General features: G+C 41.6%; 1 protein-coding gene across 1 annotated transcript in view; it reads right to left on the reverse strand.

The window, feature by feature from the left end:
- KHDRBS3 (KH RNA binding domain containing, signal transduction associated 3) overlaps window positions 1-20,787 on the reverse strand; it is a 193,525-nt gene extending 172,738 nt beyond the window's left edge. The window contains exon 1 of the mRNA XM_073330059.2: window positions 20,498-20,787. Coding sequence (XP_073186160.1) covers window positions 20,498-20,585 — 88 coding nt within the window. The 5' untranslated portion in view covers window positions 20,586-20,787. The remainder of the gene's footprint in view (window positions 1-20,497) is intronic.
- Between the last annotated feature and the right edge of the window lie 214 nt (window positions 20,788-21,001).

Raw genomic sequence — 21,001 nt, forward strand, 5'->3', positions numbered from 1 at the left:
TTGTATAAGGACTGCAAGTGTTTCTTCATAAGAAAAAGTTTCTATATATTTAATATTAGTTGCCATGTTAACAAATTAAGAATAGGAGTTACCATACACATTGGTGTTCCTCTGTTCCACATCTAACCCCCACTTGCTCCATAGGACTTGGATGTACAAGATTGCCTCACTTCAGCCGAACTCATGATTTGTTATTTTTCCTTAAATAACGCAAGCTAAAATTTGTAGTGGCCTTCCAAGTGATGCATTTAAATATCACATGAGAAATACAGGTGTTCTACTCTACCCTGAACAGCTTCAAACCTAGAACATTTACACACACACACCTCACCACCATCACAGAAAGAACTCTGCACTCTTCACGAGGATCAGTGACTGACTTGAGTCCATCAAGCAGCCAGAGGTGCCACTGAAAACAATCCCCAACTGAACTGTCAATGTTCTGCTGCTTTGAGCCAGCATAGATTAATATTATCCAACATCACTAATAAGACCGAAGAATATACTTCAGGATACACCATTCTGGCATGCTGCTAATTTTTAATAGCCACTCCCTAATTATTGGAAATAGGGCAGGGAATTTAAAGATTCTCAAAGGTATAAAGCTCAATGTGTCTGTTTTGGCATACATGCTATTTTAAAAGAATATACCGTAATGGCAACTCTAAAGGAAGGGATTCTCAGTTAATACAGGTTTCAGAGTAGCAGCCATGTTAGTCTGTATTCGCAAAAAGAAAGGGAGTACTTGTGGCACCTTAGAGGCTAACCAATTTATTTGAGCATAAGCTTTCGTGAGCTACAGCTCACGTCATCGGATGCATTCACCAGGGTCTTCACCTCCTATCTTATTTATCCAATTTATTTGCAGCTCACGAAAGCTTATGCTCAAATAAATTGGTTAGCCTCTAAGGTGCCACAAGTACTCCTTTTCTTTTTGCGAATACAGAGTCTCAGCTGTATTCATACCATCTCCCTTTTCTCTAAGTCTTGGCACATCATTTTTCAAAACAGCATGCATTTTACACTGTACTTTGTGAGATGCACTGTATTTAAAAGGCTATTCATTGTTTTAATTTAATATATTCATGTCTCTTAAAAAAAGTGTAACAGAAAGGGAAAAGGATAGAGCAGGAAAGCTCTAGGTCATTCTTCTGCTTTTCATTAAAGTCATAGAGTTCACTATATATTTCTATCCTACTTGCATAATCACTAGCAATTGGCAGTACCTCTTGATAAGAGACAAGGGATTAAAACTCTGTAGCTGGCCAGGAGTGTCTATTCTTTTAATCTATTTTTCTGAAGGGGCCATCTGCTCCTATTCTTTAATTTCATACCCTAGCTCCAAATTACATTCACCATTTGGTTCGGTTTCAATTAATTGCATGTAAAAGTTTCTTCCATTTCAGGATAACTGGCTTGACTGAGGATCAAATCATGTAGGGCAGAGTTTTTACTATAGTAACCTGATTCCCCAAACTTTAATAAGTGATTTTATTGGTGGCTCAAATAACTGATTGGCCACCAATAAAACAAAGTAGAGAAAATAACCCCCTCTAACATTTGTTTTATTATGCCACAACCTGAGATAAGTTACAAACCAATGTGGGCAGCCGTGTTTTGGAAAAACCACAACACAGAACTTGAATAGGAAAGGGACCATATCTATGTTTTCTATGTCACACAATGACAGCCAACAAGTGTAAGGAATCTGCCTTGAGAGCAACACTGAACGTGTACCCTCCAAATAAAGGACACTAGAGGAGCAGACTTAACAAAAAGATCTGTGCCACCATCAATATAAGCATTTCCCTTGCAGATTCAAATGCTACTGATATTTTTTTTTAAATGCAACTTAAGGTGCCATCTCTTCTTCCCCTGCCCCCTCTTCCTCTGTATTACCTCTCCATGGTCCCTTAACAGCACCCACTCTAGGTGCCCCTCTCTTCATCTGTCACCTCTTGGGCAGAGACCTCTTCCCCACCCCTCACTCCTGACTAGCAGTTTTCCAGGCCCCATGCCTACACTGTGACATTCTCAGAAAGCTAGACTGCCTCAACATGCAAGCATCTACACTTTGTTTTCTCTCCAGAGGCTATCAACAGCAAATGCCTGTAGTTATAAGTTACCATACAATTCTTTATAAGCAAGCTCTTTTATTTTTAAGGTGAAAAAGAAAACATTAAAAAACAATAAATAAAAGAAGCTACAATACATGCTAAAAAAGTTTACAAAGGTCATCCTTTTTAACATAGAGAAGCTAGATGTCTTAAAATAACCAGGGCCTGATGAAATACATCCTAGAATACTCAAGGAGCTGACTGAGGACATATCTAAGCCATTAGCGATTACCTTTGAAAAGTCACGGAAAACAGGAGAAATTCCAGAGGACTGGAAAAAGGCAAATATTTTGCCAATCTATAAAAATGGGGGAAAAAGGACAACCTGGGGAATTACAGACCTGTCAGCTTAACTTCAGTACCCAGAAAAATAGAGCAAATATGAAAGCAATTTGTAACCACCTAGAAGAGGATAAACAGTCAGCATAGAACAAATCACGACAAACCAACCTAATAGCTTTCTTTCACAGGGTAACAAGCCGGGGGGGGGGGGGGAACAAGAGAGAGAAAGAGTGGTAGATGTGGTATATCTTGACTTCAAGTAAGGTTTTTAAACACTTCTTCACATGACTCTCTCATAAACAAAATTAGGGAAATAGAACCTAGATGGAGCTACTTTAAGATGAGTGCATAACTGGCTGGAAAACAATTCCCAGAGAGTAGTTATCAGTGGTTCAGAGTCAAGTTAGAAGGACATATCAAGTGGAATCCCACAGGGATTAGTTCTGCTTCCTATTCTGTTTAATATCTTCATCAATGATTTAGAGAATGACACAAAGCCTACACTTATAAAGTTTGCAGATGATATCAAGCTAAGAGGGGTTGCAAGTGCTTTGGAGGATAGGGTTAAAATTCAAACTGATCTGGACAAACTGGAGAAAGGGTCTGAAGTATTATCTGGAAGAAGCAGAAGGAGAGAAATTGGCTGTGAACATCTAAAGGAGCAGTTCTCAAACTTTTGTTTTGTGGACCACTTGAAAATTGCCGAGGGTCTTAATGATCTTTCCAAATGTCCGTACCGTTAGCTAACTATTGTAAAGCGCTTTGGATAAAAGTGCTAAATAAAAAATACACCTTATTAGCTTTTTTGTTCTACAAATAAAAGCACAACTCATATTTTAAGATCAGTAGTCTTACTTTTCTAATGTGATGGATGTGCCCTCTCTCCCCTGCCACAGCAGCCACAAAGCTGGGGCTGGGAAGGAGGACAGTCTCTCCCCAGCAGCTGCAGCCCTGGAGCTGGGAAAAGTCTCCTTTTTCTCTGGCTGCTGCAGCCCTGCATGTCCCCAATTCCCTCCACCCCCCTATTCGGACCTCACTGACCCCCTCCAACCAACTCCCTCTCCCCCGCTCCAAACCCCAGGCCACCACCTCATCTTACATGTGCATCTTCTCCAGGGTCCAAGCCTGCGTGCCTCCGCTAATAAGGTAGGTGGTCCTTCATTCTCATGTGCAGCTGCCCAGGTGTGCGCCTTAGAGGGAACTATCTGCGGAGTGCCTAAATGGAGTTTGCGGACCACAGGATGAGACCTCTGATCTAAAGTTTCTCCAAATCACCCAAGACTATTGTTACCTCTCCCACTCAATAGAAATGCTGGTAAGAGATGCATCCCAAAGCACAGAATGAATGCAGAAAGCCCATTAGTACTGGACTAATTGTAGCAGCAGTCATCCAAACAAAAAGGGAGGGGGGGGGGTGTAGCTCATGCACGTATCCCACGTTTTTTCTAAGAGGTATTTTTCCTATTCACAGTTCCTCTTGCTGTATGATTCAAATAAGTTAAAATGAGAGAAGTTCTCACTGAAATTGAGGGGTATATAGAATCTTAAAGGATTCAGGGGCAGCCGCAACTCATTGTCACTCCATCATACCAATACTTCCATTGTGGAGAAAAAAAAAAAAAAAGATAACCCCAAAGAAAATTGATACAAAGCTTCATATGAATGCACACACACACACACACACACACACACGCGCGCGCGCAAGCAAGAGAGTTTATTGAAAAGTTTTTAGCCAAAGGTTTCATAGATGGAATTTCTCTATAAAAAGAAAACCAAGGAAGGAAAAATCCTCCCAAGAGTTGTATAAAAAACTTCCTATATGCTCACCAAGAAAGTGTAAAAGATTTACCAACCACTAATGTGAGACTAGCATTTGTTTGCTGCCTTGTAGGTTCGCTCTTGGTGAGCTGCTAGCTGAAGCTGAAAATCTGATAAAGATATCAAATGCAAGAGATGGAAAGCAGCCAGCGATATAGCATCAACTGGAAGTGGAGAATAATAGGTGAAGCAAAACTCACTTAACTTCCCAGTTTCCTATTAATTTTATACTTGACAAAAAAATGTGATGAAAGAAGGCAGTTGAAAAACACAAAAAAGACAAGCAATGGAAAGAGAGCAACAAGGAGAAGAGCATACATGAAAAGTTCTATATAAAGGGACGGATCTGAAAGGGGAAATCTATGCAACGAACAAACAATGCATTACGTAAGACAGGGAGACCCCCCACTGCTGAAAGAAAATTATGTTTTAGTCTCTTACAAGTTACAGTACATGGATATCTGTTCTCTTCCTACCCCAGTCTTCATGGCCTGCTCCTTTTCTCAGAGATCATATAGTCTGAACTCCAATACATCAAAGACCATCACACTTCACCCAGTTACCCTTGTATTGAGCCCGATAACCTAGTTGACTAAAGCATAAATTCTAGAAAAGCGCAGTCTAGATAGAAGTGGACAGAGAATCCACCACTTCCCTTAGTAGTTTGGCCAATGGGTGATCACCTTCCCTATTACAAATCTGTGCCTTATTTCTAATTTGAATTTGTTTGGCTTCATCTTCCAGGACACTGATTCCAGTTATCTTTCTCTGACAGATTAAATGACTCTTTAGCACCCAATACTTTCTACTTTGTGAAGGTACTTACACCCTTGAAACAATCATCTCTCAATATTCTTAGAGTTCAATCTCTTTAATTTATCAAAATCTCACCGCAAGGCATTTTCTTCAAACCATGAATTTTGTGGCTCCTCTGCACTCTCTCATTTTTCAACATTCTTCTTAAAAGGCGGAAACCAAAACCTTCACAGTATTCCAGTATTTTTTTCCACCACTGCCATACACAGAGAATCACCTCCCTACTCCTAATCCTTTTGTTTATTCATCCAAGGATCACAATAGCCCTTATTGTCACACCACACTATTTAGTTGATTGCCCACCGCCCCCAAGAATCACTGCTTTCCAGGATGTAATCCTGCAGTCTGTAGGTTTGGGTTACCTTCCCTGTTCCTAGATGTATAATTTTGCACTTGGCTGTATTAAAATACATTTTGTTTGAATGGACACAGCTTACCAAGCAATCCAAATCACTCTATACCAGAGGTTCTTAAATTGGGGTGAGTCCCCCTGAAGGGGCACAGAATGTATTCTGGGGAGCGACATGAGAACATTCAGGGAAGAGAAAACTTACTGCCTACATTTTACCCACAATGAAAAACTAGCAAAATTGGATACCTCCAGATATAGCTGGTCTTCAGATGGCACTGTGTATTTTGACGGATTTCTGTTAAACTTGCATAGCCTTATACAAAGTTGTTACCATCTGTATGTTAATCCATTTGCTACAATGCAGTGTGCATATTTAATTGCAAACATTGACCACAATTGCGGTTTTGCTTTTGTGTTTATTACAATGGATAATTTGCTCTGTTTGAATCAATGCCTTACTGTTTAATATGCAGTGTATGTATGTTTTATATGTGTTTTTTTTTAAAATTGATATATGTACTTGTGTCGGGGGGTGTAAACTATGACAGATACAAAGAAGGGGAACACAATCAAATAAGTTTGAGAATAATTGCTCATACAACTGCCCTCTCCTCATTAATTTACCACTCCAGTATGTGTGTCATCCACAAATTTTTTTAAAGAGTGATTTTAGATTTACTTCTACTTTATGTACCCCACTAGAAACACCACCCTTCAATGATTCCTCAGATAACTACCTTGAGAGGTCTCATATAGCACATTCTTAATCCATTTACCATGTGCTGTAATATCGCATAGTGATTAAAAAAAAAAAAAACCAGAATGCCATGCAATATAAAGTCAGATGCTTTACAAAAGGGAATCCTTACCCCAACCCTGATACTTCACTCTTCCATATAAAAGGGACAAAGGAGTTTAATATCTTGACTTGAAGAATAATTTTAACTTCCCCCACCCCCACAGTAGGGGGGGTGGAATTCCAGAGAGGGCATAGAAAAGGTTGCCTATGTAGAATTTAGGAGTACATGCAAGTCAAACAAGACCAGAACATAAGAGTAGACGATCAGTACTCTGACCTTCTTACTGACTTCTCCAGTAAAGTACTCAGAAGGTTACAGTTTTAATTTGCGTGGCTGATGTTAATGAGGATTAGAAGTGACAAACCATATCAATTTAAATTTGAAACCTTTATATTTCATCACTCTCATTGACTGTCAAAGTAAGTGTGCAACTGAATCAGAAGTCAGTTTAGACTAGATGAAATCATCAGTGAGTGGCTGCAGGCTGGAGTCATGCTTCAGAGCAGAGGAGCCCAGGGTGAAGCAGTGTGATTAGCTTAAACTGTTATTTTACAGCATCCTTGTTAACTACTTGCTACATAAAGTATTTGACTCATGTTGGCATCAGAAGTCAGAGGAACAATTACAGAGTCCACAAATTTGACATTTAAGGTTCTCAGAAGTTTCATATAGTTATTCAAAACCTAGTTTTATTGGGGGAGGGATCATAAAACCAGTCTTTTCAAGAAATGCTGAACTACCCAACCAATCCCATTACTGAAAGTTTTAACCAGTGAAGTCTTATTTATTGCAGGTATAAGTCCTATTAGTGGGTGAGGAGCAATATTCAAACACTAACTGATTTCTAATGCATCTGCAGTCCCATTGCCTACTACTGCAGTAATAAAGAGAGGGGGAAAGAAAGAACCAAAGCAACTTAATGACAGGTTTCAGAGTAACAACCCTGTTAGTCTGTATTTGCAAAAAGAAAAGAAGTACTTGTGGCACCTTAGAGACTAACCAATTTATTTGAGCATAAGCTTTCGTGAGCACTTTAGATAAGCTATTACCAGCAGGAGAGTGGGGTGGGAGGAGGTATTTTTTCATGCTTTTTGTGTGTATATAATAAGATCTTCTACACTTTCCACAACATGCATCCGATGAAGTGAGCTGTAGCTCATGAAAGCTTATGCTCAAATAAATTGGTTAGTCTACGGTGCCACAAGTACTCCTTTTCTTTTTGCAAAGCAACTTAGTTGTTTTTTTGTGAAGCTTCTAGAAAACCATGTCCAGTCATATAGCTACTTCTATTTTCCATAAAATCTGCTAACTAATCTACCTTTGCATGAACCTTCTCATGGTCTGACATTATCTGGTTAAAATAGGACCATATAGATCATTGTTACAACCACTGTTATATATTTGCAACAAATCTTTTACAAAATGTGGCATGTAAGATGTCTATGGAAAGGTTATGATTTGCTGAATACGATTATGCTATTTGTATGCATGTATAACTTAAAATACAAAAATGATGAGTACTGAAAATATACCTGGATTTCAAATGTTTGCTCCTGGGGTAATGCCCACAAGGTAGTTAGCCAGCACATCTTGGAGAGACTAGTCACATTGAGTGGCCCATCAAAAGGGCACTTAACTCACAATGAGCCATTGGAGATGCCCATCTAAACTGAATGGACCTTCCTGTGGCTGTTCCATCTGAAGTCTAGGTAATGGCTTCCTACCATGACTAAGCAAAATCAGGCAGACAGGTGACTTGCCCATGTGACTCCAAACTCCCATCTTTTTACCTGTAATTTTCCACTAGCTGTGCTGAGGGCTTTGTTTGAAACAATGGGTTTCCCTCACCATGGCAGAAGCTATAAAAGGTCCTGGAAACCCCTTTGTTTTGCCTCTTTCCTGCTCAAACCTCTGGACTTATACTAATGGGAGCACTCTAACCAAGGGACTGATGTCCTTCCAGTGATTTGGAAGCAACCAGAGACTTAAACCAGCAGTTTATTCCATCACTGCTACAAGTCTGAACCAAGAACTTCGTATGTATTTGATTCCTTTAACAAAATTTAACATTGTTTATGAATAAACCTTTTGATTTTAGACACTAAAGGATTGGCAAGAGTTTGATGTTTGGGTAAGATCTGAGATATATATTGACCTGGGTGTGTGGCTGGTCCTTTGGGATCAGGAGAACCTTATATTTAATGAGGCTGGTTGTAAAGAACCACTCATCTTTAAATCCAGTGTTTTGGGGCGATACAAGGACTGGAATACCTAAGGAAACTGCTTTTATAACTTCTTGTTAGTCAGTGTGGTGAGACAGAAGTTTTTTTGTTGCTGATTTGGTATATCTTATGGAGGAATAACCACCAGTTTGGGGTGTATCTGCCTTATTTCTCAGCAGTTTGTCCTGAATTTGGTAATCTCAGTTGTGACCCCCCGAAGCATGGTTACATGTGGATCTTTCATTCTTTTGCCATGATCATTATTCCATCAAGAAAATCATTGCCTACTCCCAAGCAGACATTACTTTCTAAGTCACTTCTGGGGAGGACAATTTACTCAGAGTGACTCATAGGCTTAAGCAAGCCTCTTCTCATTATGGATCAATTATTTTCAACTGAGTAGACTAAGCATACAGCCCGTGAATGGTTTAGTACATCTTATTAACTTACTGTCCTCATCTCTGAGGAATTTTCTTTATCTACATTTTTAGTTACAAAATGTCTACTTCTCTTACGAAGCAATTTGATAGCCACTCAGAAGAAACACTTGTACAAATCTGTGCTGACCCTCCTTCTCAGTCAAAAGAGAGACACTGTGATAGCAGATGAAAGATTAGAGGTTGTGCAGTAATAAAATAGTGGCCACAGAATGAAGGCTTAAGGAGAGATCATCATCATCCCCCAAACCTGTCACACTCCCAGTCCTCACACAAACAATTCACTACCAAAGATATTTACATCAAATAAAATATGAATGTCTCTTCACAGTCTAACCAGAAACACACCTTTAAGAGAGTCCCTGAACATTGAAAAATTATGGCATATCCCATGTTGTGACAAAGTTCCTCCTACCTTGGTGGGTCTTGTGCTTATTGGCGGATTTGCTTGCCTTGGAGCTTTACGGCAGCACTCAGTTTGGCTGTTTTCGTGAACTTACAGTCCAGGTCAACTCCTCCTGTGTCTGACCAGGAGTTGGGAGGTTTGGGGGGAACCTGGGCCCATCCTGTACTCTGCGTTCCAGCCCACGGCCCTGTGGAATGCAGCTATCTAGAGTGCCTCCTGGAAAAGCTGTGCGACAGCTACAACTCCCTGGGCTACTTCCCCATGGCCTCCTCCCAACACCTTCTTTATCCTCACCGTAGGACCTACCTCTTGGTGTCTGATAATGCTTGTACTCCTCAGTCCTCCAACAGTATGTGTTCTAACTCTCAGCTCCTAGTGCCTCTTGCTCCCAGCTCCTCCCAGGTGCACCACAAACCAAAGTGAGCTCCTTCTTAAACCCAGGTGCCCTGATTAGCCTGCCTTAATTGATTCTAGCAGCTTCTTGATTGGCTGCAGGTGTTCTAATCAGCCTTTCTGTTTTAAAAAAAAAAAAAAAAAAAAAAAAAACCTTCCTTGTTACCTTACCCAGGGAAAAGGGACCTACTTAGCCTGGGGCTAATATATCTGCCTTCTATTACTCTCTTATAGCCATCTGGTCCGACCCTGTCACAGTTTTTAGTTGTTGCTGTTACTGGGCAGGGGGAGTGATTTATGCTGTGGTGTTGTTGTTGTTTTTAACATTAAAAAGTCAGTTCTCTTCTGCTTGGGAACTCTGTGGAGAAAAAAAAAAAAAAAACCTTCCTTGTTACCTTACCCAGGGAAAAGGGACCTACTTAACCTGGGGCTAATATATTTGCCTTCTATTACTCTCCTGTACCCATCTGGCCCAACCCTGTCACAATGTATAAAAATTACAAATTCTTAGTAAAATACAGTATGCTGCAGACTTTTGTTGAGGAAACCTGACTGAAGATGCAGATGCTTTGAGAAATGCAGAGTCACTGTTTACAAAATAAAACTGATTAATTACAGCTTCAAACACCCAATTCTTTAACAGCATAATAAAATTAATCAGTACTACTTACTATTTGTGGAGGAAATTAACTGAATAAAAGTCAGTAGCTTACTTTATCCCTGAAGTATTTTGGGGACAAAGTTTAGTTCTCAAGATCTTTAATTGTTTTATTTCATTGTTACTCCAAGTAATTTGTACATAAAAACCAGCAGGCCTGTTCTGTGGTCAGTACTAGCTGCCCATTCAATAAAATGGATCAAAATATAGTTAATATACAAAAAACAGCCTCTCCCCCGAGGAAAGGTCTATTGCTGCCTTATATCTGGCCATGTCAGTGGAAATCAAGAGGGGAACTGCAAACTAATTCAACTACTCTGTGTAGGATGAGAGACAGGGTCTTGTGTCACAAACTTGCATCTGTGAACCTCTTCCCTTCAACATACATACAAGCAAAATATATTACATCTTTCTGTAATAACCTGGAATCCGTATTTCCTTTTAGTTGATGTTTGCATCTCTAATGCTTTTGCATTTATATGTTTCTTCTATTCCAAGCATTTAACCTAAATACAGTATATGGGCCTTAGTGGGTGGTATGGGTTGAGATTGTTTCTTCTGAGGGTGAGGGGCAGGTGTAAGGTTCCCATATGCCTTCTGTAATGAAGAACTACAAATGAAAATGTTAACAGGTTTTATTTCTATTAATTTCTTTAAATTTGATTTAAAACATATTTCAACAGGCATTCACAAGGGCTAATAACATACATAACTAGAGAAAGGCAGGTCCTATCCTCATTTCTCTCCATTATTTTAACAGAAATCCTTCCCTTTCCAACCTTTTTCAGCATTCTGTGTGTTCACAGTCTGGTTTACACTACAGAGTTAGGTTGAAGGAAGCTGCTTAAAGTCAAACTATTAATGTATGTATTTACACTACCAGGTCCTTTAAGTCAACCTAAGTTGCCTCTGACGTGGACTTCTGTAATCCACCTCTGCAAGGGGCGTAGTGCTTAGTTTGATTTTCATGGGCCGACTGTGAGGCAGCGCAGACACAGTGTTGTCTAATTAGACTTAATTGGCCTCCAAGTGGTATCTCCAATGCTCATCTGTGACCGCTCTGGAGATCATTCTCAACTCTGCTGCACTGCAGCCAGGTACACAGGAAACAGCCCCTCCCCTGCTAAAGCACCGAAACTTTTGATTACCCATTTCCTGTTTGATTAGTATTGGGAGCATACCAGCTTGAGCACAGCTGATCGTGGAGACTACACACCTAAAACATGCCCCAGCCTGGTCTGTACAGGAGGTGGTGGATCTCATCACTATGTGGGAAGAAGAGTCTGTGCAAGCAAACCTCTGATCCAGCAGAAGAAACGCTGATATCTCTGTAAAGATCACTCATGGAATGGGGGAGAAGAGCTACATGCGGGACACACAGCATTACTGTATGAAAATAAAAACTTTGCCAGGCATACTAGATGAACAGTTCTGGTGCTGAACCCCACACATGCTGGTTCTACAACGAGCTGCATGCGATTCTTGTGGGGTGACCCTACAAGCACCCCCATCCCCCACAAGCAACATGGACCCCTCACAGGTGTGAGAGTCTAGGGATAACAAGGAGAATGATATGGTGGAGGAGGAGGAGAATGGGAGACAGGCGAGTGGTGGCTCCATTCTCCCTGAGCACCAGGAAATATTTTTAACCCCAGAGCATTGCGGGTTGCAGGACATCATAGTGGCGGACCATGATGCCAGGGAAGGCACCTCTAGCACATACACAATTACAATGAAAGTCTAGTTAAACTTCAGGGGGTGCACACTTTCAATGGTATTGTAGGTTTACTGTGAAGAAAAAGTGAGGTGCTGTGGTTCTCTGCTTACAAGAGGCTGCTCCAGCTACGCAGAGGGTTGCCCCCCAGAAAGATTGTTTATGTGGACTGAGATATCCATGGAGGATTCCCAGGCTCTCTAGGAAACTTTCATGGAGGTACTCTGCCATCCTTTGCAGAAGGTTTCTGGGCAGGCAGTCTTATTTCTTCCACCATGGTAGGACACTTTCCCCACACAACTCCTGAATTAATTCAGCTGGCATTGTTGTAGTACACAGAGACTGGGTTTATACCCAGCACTTGCAACATCTCCTTCCTTTCCACCTCTGTTACCCTCAGGAGACTAATATCACATAGGGTCACCTAGGGGAAAACAGGTGAAGTCCTCATTAAAAGTGCTCTTACATGGAAAAAAGGCATATAGACCCATCCTGCCCCATGCACACGTTCCAGATTGCCAAACCACATGGCCACTAATGTGCCTTTACTGTGCTTGGCATGGATTGCAAATAGTTTAAAGTGGCTGATGGGGATTTGAGCCCCACCTGAGAGATTCCACGATTTGGAAATGAAAACATTTGTCCCTGCCCCCTTCATAAACAGCTTCCCATGGTTCTATGGGAAAGGGCTACTGTTTGACTAGCTACCTGGGCTCCTGACATAAGCCTTCATTAAAAAAGTGCAGTCACCCATGACCTGGGGGGGGGCGCAATACTACCCATCACTGGAGCAGCAAAAAACAGTACAGTGAACAGTTATGGATTCTGATTGTTATGGCTTGCACCTAGTCTAATAAGTTTTTTTTTTAAATGAAAACACAACCTTGCTATGGAAACATTTTATTCATGTACAATAGCTCCTTTATCCCCTCCTCCCCCGACAGCTGGAAATGTGTCCTTCGGCATGTCATCAACACCTGAAAGCAGACTTTTGGTGATCAGGAGAAGAACGAACATGGGAGGACATTTTCATTGAGATAATGAACGCCTCTGGGGCTGCTGACACAGAGCTGAAAGCATAGAGGATTTCACTGTCTGAGAAGTTAACAGGAAAGCATCCAACGAGTGTGGAGCACAGGATAAGATGCTTTGGATTACGAGGGACCAAGCAGACATTTTGAGGCATCTGGTTAAACTGCAGGAACAGAAGCAGGAGGGTGGAGTCCCTCTGCAGACCCTGGTGGACAGCCAGCCAGCATCGCTTAGCGTAAAATCACCCTCCCACAAGTGCTCCATGATGAGTGGGTAAAAAGCCCATTATCCCTTTCACTTAACTCGGGTGGGGAGGGTACAAGGAACAGAAGACACCCCTTCACAGACCTTTGATGATCTAGAATGTGGTGTTATGTTACACAGCTGAAAATGTTTCTGCCCTTCCAACTTTACAACCCTTTTCCCCCCACCCCACCCCCAGGTTAGCTTTTCTCTCTTCTCCCTCCTTACTGATGTTTGTTAAATAAAGTAAATGGATTTGAGAAATAAATGTTCTTTATTGAGTAGAAGCACGGGGCTTGGGTGGGGGGTTGGCTTTACAAGCACAGTGATACAAACAAGGTGGAGGTTTGGGAAAAGCACAATGCACACAAGCAGCTCACATTACTCTAACAGCTTTTCAAAGCCTCATGGATATGCAGTGACCCTTGCTGTGCTCTTCTTATTGCCCTGGTGTCTGGCTGCTCAAAAATGGCTGCCATGTGATCCGTCTCAACTGCCCACCCTGGCAAAACCTTCCCCTCCCCAGATATTCTGGAGCATACAGCTATAACTATGGGGATGTTCTCCTCACTATGGTCCAGCCTTGTTAGTAAACTTCTCCAGTGCCCTTTCAAATCACCAAAGGCACATTCAACCACCATTCTGCACCTGATGAGCCTATAATTGAACTGTTCCTTACTGCTGTCCAGGTGGCCAGTGTATGGCTTCATGAGCCATAGGAACAAGGGGTAGGCTGGGTCCCCCAGGATAACTATAGCATCTCAACATCAATGTTAAGTCTGTGGTCTGCAAAGTCCCAGATTGCAGCTTTAATAGACCCAAGTTCATAAAGATGCACGTCATGAACCTTTCCCGACCATCCTATGCTGATGTCAGTGAAATGCCCCCTGTGATCCACCAGGGCTTGCAAGACCACTGAAAAGTATGCCAAAGAGTACATAAACCAAAAGGGAATGTGGTCTGGTGTCAAGATGGGGATATGCGTGCTATTACCTCACTGCAATTAGGGAACCCCATGGTGGCAAAACCATCCATTAGGTCCTGCAAATTTCCAAGACTCACTACCCTTTGCAGCAGAAGTCGATTAATGGCCCTGCACATTTGGAGCACAGCAACTCCCACAGTTGACTTGCCTACTCCAAATTGATTCCCCACTGCCCAGTAACTGTCTCGTGTTGCAAGCTTCCAAATATGGCGATCGCCACTCACTTCTCCACTGTCAGAGCAGCTCTCATTTTTGTGTTGCTGAACTGCAGGGCAGGGGAAAGCTCTGCACAAAGTTCCTGGAAGGTGGCCTTCTGCATTCAGAAGTTCTGCAGCCACTGCTCATGCCATATCCGCAAAAGATGCAGTCCCAGTCCATGCTTGTTTCACAGGACCAGAAACAGTGCTCAGAGTGCAGCTGCTCTGTGACTGCCAGCAGCAATTGTGAACTGTCCCCCACTCCAATGGCTTGCAGCACAACTGAGCAGGCTCCATGCTTCTGAGGCTATGGTGTATGCACAGTGGTTTTAAGGACTAAAACCACTGGATTCTTTGCCATGGATATGAGGGAGGGAGTACAGTGCATCATGGGATGCTGATGCAGTGTTCCTATTCTCCTCTGTTTTGGTCCCATGAGGCATTGTACAAACTTCCTAAAACACAGTGCGGCAAGTTGCACTTTGGGATAGGTACCCACGATGCACTGCTTTGTGCATTGATATAGGTGCTGCTAGTGAGGACGCACTCCATCGAGACAATGAGTATGGTGTGGCACCACACAATTGACTTCATTAATTCAGAGGCTCGAGGTCAAATTAGATAGAGTCAACTTAATTTTGTAGTTGAGACCAGCCCTAGTTACTGAACTATGGAACAGTTTAATAGGTATTATGTCAGCCTCTCTAGTATTTACATTTGCAAATGTATAATCTGAAAGACAAACAGTCAGCCTTGCAGACACAACACTGTGCTTGATAAAGGGCACTGAATTGTACACCAAGAAAGAGTAGTTTAACTTTTGACAGCAATGACATGTCCAGAGGTAGAAAACAAGTTAGGCAACCTAATCTCAAAAGACAGATTCAAGTTGCACATCTTTAAGTAGTATTTCCAGTAGCAGATATAAAATTACAAAAACCTGGTGATAAATTCAGCTATGAAGCCTATGAAAGTTCACCCTCACCTCAGAAAATAAGTGCTATAATTCTTCACACCTTCAAGTGCATTGCTATAGAGAGATTTTAATTTTAACCAGGAGCAACTTACTGCTGTCGTCTTCAACTCAGTTTGTTTCCGTATATGTTAAGGAGCAGATGTAACCATTGCATATTAAAGTTGTTACACCTGCAAAGATTTAGTAGGATGATTGACGAGTCCCTCATGCTACAGAAATTTTAAACACTTCCCTCTGCATGATAAGCTATTGCCATGATAAGGTTAAAGATCAAAGCTATATCTAATGCCTTTGATTAAGGTGATTGTAAAAAAACAAAACAAAAAACCACACACCACAATTTCTAGGAAACTTCCCTCACCCCTTAGATGAAAATTTCAGCTTCTAAAGCCAAAAATGTATTTTATTTCTCTACCAAAATAGCAGTTCCCAAACACTGCAAAACATGGGAAAAAATGCAGAACTGAGCTGCATGCTCTTACATGGCCATGGGGGTGCCCACCACCTTGATTTTTCCCCCATGTGATCTAACCTCCATGGGAGAGGCACCAGAGGCCTTCCTTTAGGATAAGAGCTACTATATCTAGGCTAGAATTAGCCAGAATGTTTTATTCCTGGTACTTAACAGCTGCATATTAATCCCTTCAGAACTGCCAATTTATTAGTATATGAAAACCTCACCCATGTGTCTGGCTCTCTTGTGTCACAAACCTAACTACGTTTATAGAAAGAAAGCTAATTGTATTACAGTAAACAGGTTTAATATGTTTTGCTCAAGTAGAAAAGTAAACAAACATCTGATTCAGAGAAGAACTGTGACAATATATTCTCATTACCTCCTGGAGAAGGACCCCTACTGTTCTACCAAATTTAAGCAGTAGTGGATTGCTCCAATACTTGTTTAACACTGCACTTCAACAATAACTTTCTCAATTTATATTGGTGAAAATTCTATTAAAGCCATTGGAGGCCTCACATTTTGGGGGAACAATAGGAGAAAATTACTGCTCTATAGCAATTGAAAATAGCAAGCAATGAAGTTTATAAGTATGTAGGTAGGCAACAAATATGTAGGTGCTCATTTCAATTCCATCAGTATGCTCAATGCCAGCAAATGCTTTTTGCCAAGCAAACATAGTATTACTTAACCTCGTTTCTCTGTAGTAGTTCAGAATTGTCTGGTAAAGAGTTCCTCTCTCCGTGCTCTGACCCGATGTTTATTATGCCCTGTAGTTTACAGAGTTCTGTAACCAAACCTTCAGACCAAGAAAGCATACAAGCATGTATATTTCATGATTTCTAATGGCAGATGAAAAAATTCTCAGTATACTGTTGTGTATTACCATGTGGAGACTATAATTGGCAGTTATGTAAAGTCTGGGGACAGGGCAGCTTCTCAATTCCCTCCCGATACTCAATTTCAAGATGGCAAGTCATTTGTGACTATTATTGTGCTCTCGTACGTACTGAAAAAATTGCACTTATTTCAGCCCTTCTGAACTTTGGGTTTTTTTTCCCCAATACTGTGACTGATGTTGCTCAATAAGTCCCAAGAAGCGATTCTAAAAGAATTAGGAAAATTGGCTTTATTCATCAAAATATGTTTGCCTTTCCACACAGTGGAGCGTATCCATAAGACAATCTTTTCCGTTGATTTGGCAAAAGTTAAAATAAACTAACAATAATTAAACTGAATTTTGAAAACCTTACAAATAACTATTTTTGCAACCCAAATTCCAATTTTGATTATTGCACCATTGGTGGCGGGGGGGGGGGAGGTAGTGTTACTGAATGGATAAGAATTAAACTTCTATTACTTTCAAATAAGCAAAAATAGTGACATGTTTAGATTTTCTGATTCTTGAACAATTGTAAGAAAAGGAAGTTAACTCAGCTTTTCAACTTTAGTACAAACCACCAAAATTACAAGTTCAGGTAGAAAAAGAAAACATTTAAAAAAAAGTGTTATATTCTATTTTACCAAGAAGATCATAGCCTGCTATAATTGAGAATAGGTTAAAGAGTTATTAACTTCTGAAGTCAAAGTAATATTAAAAACATCCTATTTCAGTAAGACTAGCAGATACCCTACATATTCCATTTCTTTTAGTCAGCAGCAACTTCAAAACAGTAGATTATACACAACTGTCTGTCTATGAGGCCAGCCATCAACTCAGGTAATTTTAAGTAGTTAAGGTTACAGAAGCCTGATTTTAAGTTGGAGCAGTAACTTTGTAGTTACTATGCTTTTATTTTAGGAGCTTACATTTCAAAAGATAAAATGAGTGAAACATCTAAGTCTGTGACTAATGGCACAGAAATTAAATCTGAAGCCGAACAAAAACCTACCTAAGGACAAGATATATTACTAACAAATGTGCTACTGAGAACGCCATTCATGTTTTAGCTGTATGAGCTAGAAGAGCACCTTTGAAAGCATGTGAGGAGACACACACACACAAACTACTGTTCCAGGAAACAGGATTAGAAATAGATGTGACCCTGGTTATCAATAAAAAATATACCAAAGGGCGAGCTCTAGGTATTAATTCTGGTTAATTTACTTTGTCATCAAACTTCAGACCCACAGTTAAGTACATTAGTTAAAGATCAAACTTTAACAGAAAAGGGAATAACTGTCATGATGTTTGAGGACAGAATATAGTTAGAAGTTGATTAAACTTACATCAGTAATTACAAAAAATTTAAGCACATATATAACAGAGATACTTATTCACAGTATCAGAAAACTTGATTTACACTAAGATTTCCCTTCTCAAATAATTTTGCCTTAAGTTAATTGGAAACTTTTTACAAAAAAAGATTCCTTCACATAAGATGGTCTACTGTTTCGCTCATGGGATTTTTTTTTGGCGTAAACTTTGCATTGTTTTAGAGTATCAAGCTACAAAACCATGGTATTTGCATTTTGCAATTGAGATTATGTGCATCAACTATCAAGCAACACCTTGTTAGTCCTTAAATTTAAAGCCAGAAATTATTTCCTAGCACATTGCAAATCAACAAGCTATGCCAATCTAACAACATTTGTAACTTAGATATGGAACAATGAATGTAATGAAGCAAATACCAGCATAGCCTTCCGATGATTTCAGCAATGAGATCAAGATGCATACTCGATTTTCATTTTTAAAAGTTAATTAGTGAATTGATTTGGTAATAAACCTGGAATACCACTACTTGTGAATTTTGTGCCATATTACCTCAGCATATTTTATGAATACTTTAAAGTAATCTACCCATCATAAAGCAGTTTACCATTCAGACACTTCCCCGGAATAATAGCCAAATTTACACTATACTTCTTTAATATTCAGGCAATAGACATTTCTGAAAATACTAGTGACCATTTAAAACAAATTATTTTTCAGTGTACTGTTGCTAATTGACTTTGACGCTTAGAAATCAATTTTTTCAATCACAGATTATAATTGCAGAAAATTCTGCTTTAGGCAATTTTGCATAAAACTGATTTTAAGAGCTACTTTCAATTTCTGAAGTTACTTACAAAGGTGTACATGACTTCCTGTGGGAAAGCTTAGTTTGCAGACCACTTAAAGAAAATTATTATGTTCATATTTGTTCTATTTAGTTTTGCTGGCATACTGGACAGCTCCTAGAGAACAATTTTTTTGTGGAATAAGTAAGGCTATTTTGAGATAAACGATACACATGCAGTTGAATCTATTCTTACTATATATTAATACATAACCCAACTATGGACTGTTTGCAGCATAAACTGACAGGCATGTACGCTCAATAATCCCAAAGCAACACTTCACATAGCAGTGGCAACATGAAAAATCTGGAATCAAGACTAAGTGTCCTATGCATATAAATTTAAACAATTCTTCTCATTCTGCTAATAGGATGTTATTTTGCTGAGTAATTAAGATTACACTTTGTTTTATTTATTCTATGATTTTGTAACCCCAGTCCTTGTTAACTCCACTGATCACACACTGTACAATTCAGATTCTCTCACAGCAGCCTGCACAGTAGGTAACAATAAAAAAATATATATAGTTCACTAGACACAAGAGCAAGCCCAATTAGGAATGTAAACAAAAAAAAGCCATTAGAAGTGGATCAAGAACAATAAACCTTTTAGAAACTGCAGTAATTAACTTAAATGATCATCATCAATAATCCAATAGAAGTAAAACAGGAAAATATCGCGATACCGTTTATTTGAACTAAAATTACAGTGTTTGACAATCCTATATTATCTGCTCACTAAAAGTGTATCTTTTCCTTCTAAAGCCCACTCTTTAAACAATTTGGGTATTTAAGGGAACTTCACGACATCCGTCTGCTAAAACGCGAAGCGAAGAATCACAATGTGCATTGTTCTCGGGGCCATTTTTTTCCCTTCTTACTTTACACAAACTCGTCAGGCTTCCTTCTCCTAGCAGAAATGTACATCACTATTAAGATCAATTGAAAGCGACAACATCAAACCCACAAGTGTCAACAGATCGGGACAACGCGTCACGTCCCAAGCACACCCCAGAGAGAAGACCCGGCTTCCTCCCCAGCCCTAGGACCAGAGGCATCCTACTGCGGGAGATCACAACAGACTCCAGAGCTGAAGTCACCCCTTCGCCCCTCCTGGGCAGCGTCTGGACGGAGATTTCCCGTCCCTGGCAGGTGCGTCGCCCCCCACCGGAGTGCGATGTGCCAAGGCACCAGCCGCCCTCTCTCCGCCTCCCGGTCCACGCGTGCTGGGGATCGCGTCTCGCCGGGAGATGGCGACCCAGCCGCCAAACCCCCCAGAGCGAGCGGCGCTTGGCCCCGGGAGCAACTTTCACCTGGCCGCCGCGGAGCGGCGGCCGGCGTCCCGGGCAGGCAACCGAAGGAGCCGGAGAGGCCAGGCTCCGCACCTGGCTGCCAGCCGCCGCCAGGAGCCCGCCCCGCCGGGACTCAGCCCGCGCCGCACGGAGCAAGCGAGCCCCCGTCCCCAACTCAGGGCCGCCCCTTCCCACGCCTCGGGGGTCCCGTCCCCCCCGCAGCCCCCGTGCCGCCCACCTTGGTTCACCAGCCGCAGCGCATGGGTGAAGGACGGGTCCAGCGAGTCCTTCTCCGCCATCAGCTCGGGCAGGTACTTCTCGTCCATCTCCGCTTCCCGCGCGCCAGGGGGACCTGCACACAGGGCAGGCGGCGGCGGCGGCACCGGCGCCAGGCGGAGTCCGAGACGTCGTAAATCCTCTCAGGCAGCGGCGAGGCAACGCCTCCCTCCGGCCCCCTCCTGCCCCGGGCTCCGGGAGCGCATCCAACGGGCGCCACAGACCCACCACGGCCGCCCTACAAGACGGGGACCCCCTCCTCCCCCACCCGCCCGCCCGCCGAAGCCCGCCTTTGCTGCGGAGGAAAGGGGCAGCCACGGGGATGAGGAACCTGCGCGCACAAGCGTTATCCAAAGCGGCCTCCGCCGAGGCTACAACACCTGCAGCGGCTCCGCGCCGACTCAGCGGTAGAGGCTGGGAGCAGCAGGTTTAAATAGCGCCCGCTAGGCCACGCCCATCGCCAAGC

The sequence above is a fragment of the Lepidochelys kempii genome, chromosome 2 (assembly GCF_965140285.1).
Source record: "Lepidochelys kempii isolate rLepKem1 chromosome 2, rLepKem1.hap1, whole genome shotgun sequence".
Lineage (NCBI taxonomy): Eukaryota > Metazoa > Chordata > Testudines > Cheloniidae > Lepidochelys > Lepidochelys kempii.